We start from the raw sequence: 10,587 nt of genomic DNA, 5'->3' as shown, positions 1-10,587 counted from the left end.
ATTTTTTGATGGGGAATTCAAATGTTACCTTCTTTTTTAGATAGGACAACTCTAACCTGCATCAATTGGTGCATCAACCTACTATCTATCTATCTATCTATCTATCTATCTATTTATACTTCACCTTTAGTCCAGAAGAGAGTTCAGCCTCAGGAACTTGCACACATGGAACTGTGTCATGACTGTGTCATGGAGCTAAAACAGAGCTATGTTAAATACTCACAATGACTCTGATGGACCAATCAGGGTGGTGGTGGGGGGAGGGATCAGCAATAGACAGAAACTGGATAATGCTTTGTTAACTGTCCCACCTAAGTCCCTGCTAGTCTGAACAAACATCACCTTCCCTCTCATAACACTACTACTACTACTACTAGTACTACTACTACTACTACATTTATATAAAGCTGCTCTTGCATTTGAATTCAAGTCTGACACAAGTTAAGGTTAACTTAGGTAGTAGTTCATTTTGCTGGCTTTTAGGGACTGTGTGTGAGTGTGTAGGCCCACAAATTATTATAATTGTCATTAAGTGACTCAAAGGGAGACATCTAATTGGTGTTTATTATTCTAATATGAACTGTGGGAAGATTATATATTTTTTAGTTTGCACTTAAAGTGTTGTGATATTATTCCTGAAGGAAGAGGGGTATTTTCACAGTCCAAGCTTTGAACCTAAATGCTGTTTACATTTTCTATAAATATTTATTTATATATAAAACTCAGTTGTGTGGAGTTATTGTGTGCCTTTTCTTGTAGCTAAAGAGTCCATTTGTTCACTAGACATTAAGCCAAGGTTATTATTTTGAGTTGAAGCTAGGTGTTTTATTACTTTGGGGTTTAACATTATTTAATAGGCAAATTCATTGTTATGGTTACTTTAGAAGACTGCTTTTGCATTCATGAGTTAAAAAGAGAGCCAAGCTAATTCAAAGAGTTAAGTTAAAGGAACACAAAACATGGCCTAACTCACAGCTGCCATTGGACAGACAGTTACAACATACTCTTATCTTTCACAGAACAGACAATTATCATTTATTTTATCTATTTGAGACTATGTAGCTGCTCTAGGGGAAATAGAGCATTAATTTGGGGTGATATATTTATCAGCCTATTCAATTGATAATGACCAATTGGTGCCAGTTTCTAAGTAGTAGCATATTACCATAACAATATATGTGGCCTAGACATGGATATTGCCCACTCAACTCGTAATCTACAGAAATGTCCACCACATCACACAGTATAAAACCTAGTAGGCTTAGTGGATTCACCTATGTTAAATCATGTCAGGTTAGTTTGGTTCAAGGTTCAAGTATAATAATTTATGAGACAAAAATGTAAACAGCACAAATGTACAATCACATCTAGGCTAGAATGATGTGTGTGAGTTTATCTGGAGACTTACTCAGTCTGTGACTTACAGAGATCGTGATGGTCTTTGGGTTCCACCTGTTCATCATGTGAATTGCTAATAATGTTATGGGTCAGATGTGTAAAGATCTATCACATTTTCAACACATTTTCTGGTGTTAACATAAAGGCCATAATACACAAATAACAAAAAAGAAGACTAATCAATAATAGCAATTAAGTAATTAAGTTTCTCTCCGGTGTGAATATAAAACAAATCACATGGACAATTGCTATGTCCGTAATTTCACGGGTAACTTTGTCATTGATTGTTCTAAAGCTTTTACATGCAAATGTGATTTAAGTGCATAATTATGGAGTTTAATTGTCGTTAACGGCCAGACATTATTTTTTTCCCACACTGGTCACAGCAGCAAGGTTTCTCTCTGGTGTGAATTCTATAGTGGTCTTTGAGACTAGACGATGTACTGTTCACAGATGTAAGGTTTCTCTCCGGTGTGAATTCTCTGGTGTTCTTTGAGATGACGCTTGTCGTCAAACTTTTTCCCACATTGGTCACAGCAGTAAGGTTTCTCTCCGATGTGAATTCTCTTGTGTGTCACAAGGTGAGTCCTTTGTCTGAAGCTTTTCCCACATTGTTCACAGCAGAATGGCTTCTCTCCGGTGTGTATTTTCTGGTCTACTTTGAGATAATAAATTGAGTTGAAGCTTTTTCCACATTGGTCACAACAGCACTGTCTTGGTTTAACTGAGGACAGCACAGGACAGGGAGAGAAAACACCCACATGATAAGAGCCAGATTCACACATTGATCAGCATTTAAGTAACTCACACACATCAAAGTGTTTGAACATTACTTTTATCATTCATGACATAATATCATGTTACTGTTACCTACATGCCTTTATATAGGGAGAACCAAGTTTTTATACTGTGTGATGTGGTGGACATTTCTGTAGATTACGAGTTGAGTGGGCAATATCCATGTCTAGGCCACTTATATTGTTGTGTTAATATGCTTAACTACTTAGAAACTGGCACCCATTGGTCATTATCAATTGAATAGGCTGATAAATATATCACCCCAAATTAATGCTCTATTTCCCCAAGAGCAGCTACATAGTCTCAAATAGATAAAATAAATGATAATTGTCTGTTCTGTGAAAGATAAGAGTATGTTGGCCATGTTTTGTGTTCCTTTAACTTAACTCTTTGAATTAGCTTGGCTCTCTTTTTAACTCATGAATGCAAAAGCAGTCTTCTAAAGTAACCATAACAATGAATTTGCCTATTAAATAATGTTAAACCACAAAGTAATAAAACACCTAGCTTCAACTCAAAATAGTAACCTTGGCTTAATGTCTAGTGAACAAATGGACTCTTTAGCTACAAGAAAAGGCACACAATAACTCCACATAACTGAGTTTTATATATAAATAAATATTTATAGAAAATGTAAACAGCATTTAGGTTCAAAGCCTGGACTGTGAAAATACCCCTCTTCCTTCAGGAATAATATCACAACACTTTAAGTGCAAAATAAAAAAATATATAATCTTCCCACAGTTCATATTAGAATAATAAACACCAATTAGATGTCTCCCTTTGAGTCACTTAATGACAATTATAATAATTTGTGGGCCTACACACTCACACACAGTCCCTAAAAGCCAGCAAAATGAACTACTACCTAAGTTAACCTTAACTTGTGTCAGACTTGAATTCAAATGCAAGAGCAGCTTTATATAAATGTAGTAGTAGTAGTAGTACTAGTAGTAGTAGTAGTAGTGTTATGAGAGGGAAGGTGATGTTTGTTCAGACTAGCAGGGACTTAGGTGGGACAGTTAACAAAGCATTATCCAGTTTCTGTCTATTGTTGATCCCTCCCCCCACCACCACTTGGTCCATCAGAGTCATTGTGAGTATTTAACATAGCTCTGTTTTAGCTCCATGACACAGTCATGACACAGTTCCATGTGTGCAAGTTCCTGAGGCTGAACTCTCTTCTGGACTAAAGGTGAAGTATAGATAGATAGATAGATAGATAGCTAGATAGATAGATAGATAGATAGCTAGATAGATAGTAGGTTGATGCACCACTTGATGCAGGTTAGAGTTGTCCTATCTAAAAAAGAAGGTAACATTTGAATTCCCCATCAAAAAATACATACAATAGACATCCAATTTGTTTTTGAGATGGATAGGGTACAATTGGCAATTATAAAATACCAATTGATGCAGGTTAGAGTTGTCCTATCCCAAAAAGAAGGTAATATTTGAATTCTCCATCAAAAAATACATACAATAGACATCCAATTTGTTTTTTTAGATGGATAGGGTACAATTGGCAATTATAAAATACCAATTGATGCAGGTTAGAGTTGTCCTATGCAAAAAAGAAGGTCATATTTGAATTCTCCATCAAAAAATACATACAATAGACACCTTTTTTTTTTTTTGCAGCCTTTTTTTCGCGGCCTCGTCCATGGACGCGTCCACGGCCGGCCGTTTGCGTCCACGGCCGCGTCCCCGGCCGTCTGCGTCCACGGCCGCGTCCACAGCCGGGCCGGCCGGCCGTTTGCGTCCGCAGACGCGACCTTGCGTCCACGGCCGTTTTTTTCGCGGCTGCGTCCATGGACGCGTCCGTGGACGCGTCCATGGACGTGGACGCGGCGGCCAGCGGCTGTCTCTCGTGTATGTAGCCTGAACTTCCTAAACTTCGGCACGCCACTAGTCCCACAGTTTTGCCACCACACACTCGCGCCATATGTCAAATCGACCGGCTTACTCGGGAATCGTGGGCTATTACTTTTCTAAGAGAAAGGTTCTATAGTTTAATTGATATTAATTTATTAGTGAATTAATTTTCCCCATTGACTTATAATGGGAATCGCAAAAACTCACATTCAATTATTTGTCTCTCGCAAACCATAGGGGCTAGAGTTTCAAGACTTGGAGAGGAGGTTCATAATGATTTCAAGGATTAAATGAAAAATAATTGTGTCATTTGGCCGCATGGTGGCGCCATAACACCCCACTTTACGTTTTGGCCTGTAACTCTTGAACCGTAGGTCGGAAAATTAAAAATATTTTTCCCTGGATTCCTTGGGCCATGACGCATCTCCCCATATAGGCCACGCCCATTTGCGCCATGATAGATTGTCCGCCATCTTGAATTTTCTCCAAAACACACTTTTTGCTCCTTTTCCTACATATTTTCTTCAAATGTCACAAAAATCGGTACACATGATCCACACACACACACACACACACACACACACACACACACAGCTCCACTTCACACGGGTGTGATTTTTGTTTGACAATTACATTTCTGCCTTTAGGTTGCACATGGCAGATCTGACACATAACCTAAATATACAAATAAATTACATATATTTAACTTTATACTTATAAAAAAGAACATTGATAGTGGAATTAGCCGATCTACAAGCTATTGCTATCGCGTTGTGAGCTTGCAGATTGGCTATTTCCACTATTTTTGAAAATGTTTGAAAATATATTATGAACAATTTTCAAATTTGAAACGATTATGACGATTATGACAAAATAATTGTGATTAGACGATTATGTAATAATATGTGACAGGACTAATGACAGTGCTTCTTTATTGTGCGGGAGCCAGTTGGTCATGTGGGTGGTTTCATCTCAGTAGCAGTGACTGGTGTGCTCAGTAGTCATATGGCATATGGCCCTGGACCCCATAGAGCTGCTGTCTGTCTGTCTGTCTTTGTGTCATGCTGGTTGTCTGGCTGCAGTGACTCAATAGGCATGACAATGACAATGAACTTTTAAAATGTCAAGGACCCCCATAACTCTGAGAGTGTAGAAGACAAATGCTTTTTTTCTTCTTCTTCTTTTTTTCTTCTTTTTACACTAGTTTCACTACTTCTTAACAGTTTTTTATGAGACGATTTTTATGACGATTAATGATTTAAAAATGTAAATAGCCATGGTAACACATTTTATCTGGGGACCCCCTGGAACCCCTAGCAGCCCTTCCCCGGACCCCACTTTTAGAACCACTGTGTGCGTGAGAACAGAAATATAATGACAGACACCCTGATGTATTATTGATGCTGCCGCGTCTCCTCCCCGGCTAGTGGCTGTTATGTAGGACATGACAGGCGGGCCGTGTTTAGGCTGACACACCATTGTCACCGGCCTGGCCTGGACGGACCTTGGTTCATATAACTGCACTCTCTCTTTTAACCCATTTAGACCTAGAATTATTGAATGCTTTAACCAGTGAAAAAAGCAGATATACAAGCTCACAGCGCGGCACCGAGTGCCGCGCTGCGAGCTTGTAGATCTGCTATTTTTGAAAAGTCGTGAAAATTTGAATTTGGACCCGATTCTATAAGTGTCTTTTGAATCCTTCTAAGGTTTTTTGGAAAAACCTGTGTTTCTATGTCAGCAATATGGCCAGCCATCGTCAAAGAAAAGGTCCTTTTCACTTAACTGGAGCTCAGTTAGTCTGTTCTTGAGAGACTACTATTTCAGTGGTTCTCAAACCTTTTCATGTGAAGGACCCCCAAAATGATGTGTATTTGGCCATGGACCCGCATCTCAAAATATCTAGTTCCAGGGACCACCCAGAAGCAAAATTTGAGTTACAAACGTTCGCTTTGAAAATACATATATTGAAAGATTTGCACACATTTTCACGACTTTTTCAAAAATAGCAGATCTACAAGCTCACCGCGCTGTGAGCTTGTATATCTGCTATTTTTCACTGGTTAAAGCATTCAATAATTCTAGGCCCAGTACCATGCATAGTAGTACATAAGGACCGCAGGAATACACAAGAAACGGCGGGTGAGAGAGATTTGGTCTGTTTTATCCGTTTCATGTAGGTCTTTCTCCCAGTCTGTAATTGTCCGTATGATTTAGGTCTGTACACGGACCTTTACGTACAGCTCCCAAATGAACGTACAAGATTTGTCCGTAGCAAGAAGTACCCGTGGCCACCGTTGTCAACCGTAGGGGCAGTAGTGAGGAAAATTACTTTTCCTCTGCTCTATGACAGCGGTTCTCAAACCATGGGTCCCAATAAGAAATATATTTTATCAAGAAACGGGGAAAAAAGGAACGTCGTTGCAACCACGTGAAGAGGACGCCTCGACTCCTCGCACACACACACTCACACGCCGCCTCTCCTCCAACAGCGAGACGAGTGCAGCAACAACATGACACAAGAGAAACAGCGAGGCACACTGACACAAGAAGAGCTGATTTAGCGAAAGGATAAGGATGTGGTTAAATCTGTACCCTTGCGACCGTGATGTAACGTTGCCGACAGACAGCAGAACCAGTCCAGACTGTTATCACTTATTACCAAACATCACGTCGGGTCAAGACATTTTGTGGTTCTACAATATTTATTTTGGTTAAAATGCTTCATTTTTACACGAACAGAACCACCTCATGTGGCGCGCGGCCCCAACGGGAGCAGAATTGGAGCGTAGAGCGGGTCGGTACGTAGATAACGTAGAGGAAATATGCATGTCGACGGATTTACCGTACGTACTCTCTCACCCAAAACGTACACAAAATCAAGCATACAGAACTATCAACGGCCCTTTACCGGTGGTTCACCCTGGTGGGCTTGGTTTTGAGGATAGGTGTAGGCATAGTTTCTGAGAGGTTAAGGTTAGGGTTTAGTTGGTATAGTGGGAGGCTACGTTTTTCTTTTTAATTGAATATTAGCAGGTCCCATAGGAAAAGCACATGACAGTACAGTTCAGAATCATAAAGTACATGTTCAATAGGATTTAACCCATTCAGAACGGGTACACATTATAGTGTATTATTATTTTATGCTTTAACTATTGAAAAATAGCAGATTTACAAGCTTGGTGCCGCGCTGCGAGCTTGTAGATCTGCAATTTTTGAAAAATCATGAAACTTTGAATTTTGACCTGATTCTATAAGTGTCTTTTGAATCCTTCTAAGGTTTTTTGAAAAACCCTTTGTTTCTGTGTCAGCAATCTGGCTGGCCATCGTCAAAGAAAAGGTCCTTTTCACTTAACTGGAGCTCAGTTAGTCTGTTCTTGAGAGGCTACTATGTCAGTGGTTCTCAAACCTTTTCATGTGAAGGACCCCCAAAATGATATGTATTTGGCCACGGACCCCCATCTCAAAACATTTAGTTCCAGGGTCCCCCCCAGATGCAAAAACGTTCGCTTTGAAAATACATATATTCAAAGATTTGCACACATTTTCACGATTTTTTCAAAAATAGCAGATCTACAAGCTTGCAGCGCGGCACTCGGTGCCGCGCTGTGAGCTTGTATATCTGCTATTTTTCACTGGTTAAAACATTCAATAATTCCTTAAGCCCAAGAAAGCGTTGCATGTGGCTTGTGTACATCGGGGTCCTTCTGTACTGCATTCATTGGTCAGGGTTAAGGAGGGTCACCAGGGTGACCCGGCCATGTTTACAGGCGTTAGCCAGCTGGTTAAGAAGGCCAGGGGGTCAGGCTGTGCGATGACACCTGTTCCCCAGCGCTGTGGCTGTAAGCACCTTTACCTGATGGATGGAATTACATCGGCTCCTCTTAACCCATTAAGACCTGCCGGGACCAGTCTACAAAGGCCTCCTAAATCAGCGGTTCTCAAAGGTTTTCCCCCAAAAGGACTCCCAAAATGATATGTTGGAAAAAGTTAAAATTAGGGATAGGGCGATATGAACATTTCATGTCACGATTATTGTTATTCAATGTACGATATTGAGATGATAAAAATATTCCCAACATCCATCTGGGGCGGAACATTTGCCAAAAGATAGCAGATCTACAAGCTGGTAGAGCTTGTAGATCTGCTATGTACTGTAGATCTGCTATTTTTCCCCAAAGAGAATTTGTAGAAAGTGAAAAAATGTTATCAAGTATGTTATTTCCAGGTCAGTTTGACCAATTATGGAGGGTTTAAAAAAATTATACCCGATATGCAGCTCGGCAAATAATAGGTGAATTGATCCCAGTGCATGCAATTTCACAATAAACCGCGAGGCGTTGTGTGCTTGTAGATCTGCTGTTTTCACTACTTTAGTTCAACAGCCTTGTATGATGAAGCAGGGCTTTACTTTATGTAAAAAAATTACAAATTTGAAACTTGGAGATACGAGGTTTCTGCCCGACAGTGACGTTATGTAGATAAGAGGTGTCTGCCCCAACAGTGAGGTTAAAGGAGTAGTTCACCCCCAAAATGACTTTTTTTCTATTGATTAGTCACGCCATGGAGACTAGAGTTCAATAATATTTTTAGTTTTTTGTCGCATTCCTAAGACAACAATGTGATAACAATAAATTTACCCCCATTCGAAACGGGTCCCCATCCGGAATCGATGGGGGTAAATTTACTCGAATCAAATTTTTGTCCAAAAAAAAACCAAAAATATTATTGAACTCTACTCTCCATGGCATGAGTAATCAATAGAAAAAAGTCATTTTGGGGTGAACTACTCCTTTAATGCCATTTTCCCATTTCTTACCGGGTGTCTCTCTCTCTCTCTCTCTCTCTCTCTCTCTCTCTCTCTCTCTCTCTCTCTCTCTCTCTCTCTCTCTCTCTCTCTGTCCCGTTTAGAAGTTCCCAGAGTTGAAGTTCAAGTACGTGGAGGAGGACCAGCCGGAGGACTTCTTCATCCCCTACGTGTGGTCCCTGGTGTTCAACTCGGGGGTGGGCCTCCACTGGAGCCCGCAGGGCATCCAGCTCTTCAGCATGGACTCCACCTCCTCCTCCTGAGAGGACCGTCTGCGTTCATTTAGTGAAGTGTGTGTGTGTGTGTGTGTGTGTGTGTGTGCGTGTGCGTGTGCGTGTGTGCGTGCGTGTGTGCGTGCACTTGCGTGAGAGCCAAAGACTTTTTGGGACGAGATCTGTATCCCGATTTTTAACCGTGTTAAACCTGGCGTCCCGATTTTTTACGAAAGAAAAAATAATAGGAGATTTTCTTTTAAAAAGGCTTCTCTCTTTCTTTTTTTCTCTTTTTTTCTCTTTTTTTCTTTTTTACAAAATATTGGTCAAAACATCGGTAACTGTCTAGGACTCTCAGAAATAGGGATGGGACGATATGAAAATTTCATATCACGATTATTGTGACAAAAGAAATCGCGATTTACGATATTATGGCGATAATAAAAATCCATCATCCTGGGGTGGAACATTTGGAAAAAATAGCAGATAGCGACGCGTTGTGAGCTTGTAGATCTGCTATTTTTTGGCAAAGACATTTGATGGAGAGTGAAAAAATACTGTATCAAGTACATACATTATAAGTACCTTTTACCAATTATAAAGTGGTACCGATATGCAGCTTGGCAAATAAAAGGTGCATGACGGAGGACGATATCACGATGAATGGAATCTCCACGATACGATTATCGTGAGTGTTTGTTATCGCGATAAACGATAATATTGCGTATCGTCCCATCCCCACTCAGAAATGGGGTTCAACATCTAACCCAAGGATCTGGTATCAGTCGGGCTCTAGAGTGTGTGTGTGCGTGCGTGTGTGTGTGTGTGTGTGTGTGTGTGTGTGTGTGTGTGTGTGTGTGTGTGTGTGTGTGTGTGTGTGTGTGTGTGTGTGTGTGTGTGTGTTTTTTTGCGTGCGTGTGTGGGCGCACATGCATCTGTACATAAACGTACATTACCCATCCTCTGTGCACGCTGCTTTGAAAGTGCCTCAACCTTGTACAGTTTGCTGATTATTATTATTGTTATTGTTTTTGTTTTTTTTTTCGAAATAATTCAGCACAACCTCCTTAACGTTTTCTCCCTCCCTCTTCCCCTCATATCAAAAGAGGCTCCTGCTAGCCCGTCAGAACCGCAGTCGTTCGCAAAGTGGAGCGCGTGGCGCTATAAGGCCCATTGTCAGATAAGTCAGATGTTGGATAGGGTTCTATGCTCAGTAGGGCTGGTAAACTAATATTTGAATCTTGAATATTACTTGAATATGGGGGGGACATTTATATTAGACGACACAGTTAGAAGTCAAAGCTCAGCTAAACGCTTTCAACCGGACGGACGTCCCTATTTTTGGGGGTCATGTGATTATCCGAAATATTTTTTAAATACAGAGAATTACCGTTCTATAAGCTCAAAACGAGTTGCATCGCAATGCATTTTGTGAGCTTCAAGAACCGGTCGTTCACAGCTACTGGATTACTGTTGTTAATACTGGATTCTATTTCA

General features: G+C 40.4%; 1 protein-coding gene across 1 annotated transcript in view; it reads left to right on the top strand.

The window, feature by feature from the left end:
* dym (dymeclin) overlaps positions 1 to 9,873 on the top strand; it is a 97,844-nt gene extending 87,971 nt beyond the window's left edge. The window contains exon 17 of the mRNA XM_080743006.1: positions 8,983 to 9,873. Coding sequence (XP_080599132.1) covers positions 8,983 to 9,141 — 159 coding nt within the window. The 3' untranslated portion in view covers positions 9,142 to 9,873. The remainder of the gene's footprint in view (positions 1 to 8,982) is intronic.
* The last annotated feature ends 714 nt before the right edge of the window (positions 9,874 to 10,587 follow it).

The sequence above is a fragment of the Nannobrachium achirus genome (genome assembly GCF_963921795.1).
Source record: "Nannobrachium achirus genome assembly, chromosome: 15".
In the NCBI taxonomy this organism is placed as follows: Eukaryota; Metazoa; Chordata; class Actinopteri; order Myctophiformes; family Myctophidae; genus Nannobrachium; species Nannobrachium achirus.
The sequence above is the reverse complement of the archived record's forward strand: the minus strand, read 5'-3'. Positions and strand labels throughout refer to the sequence as shown.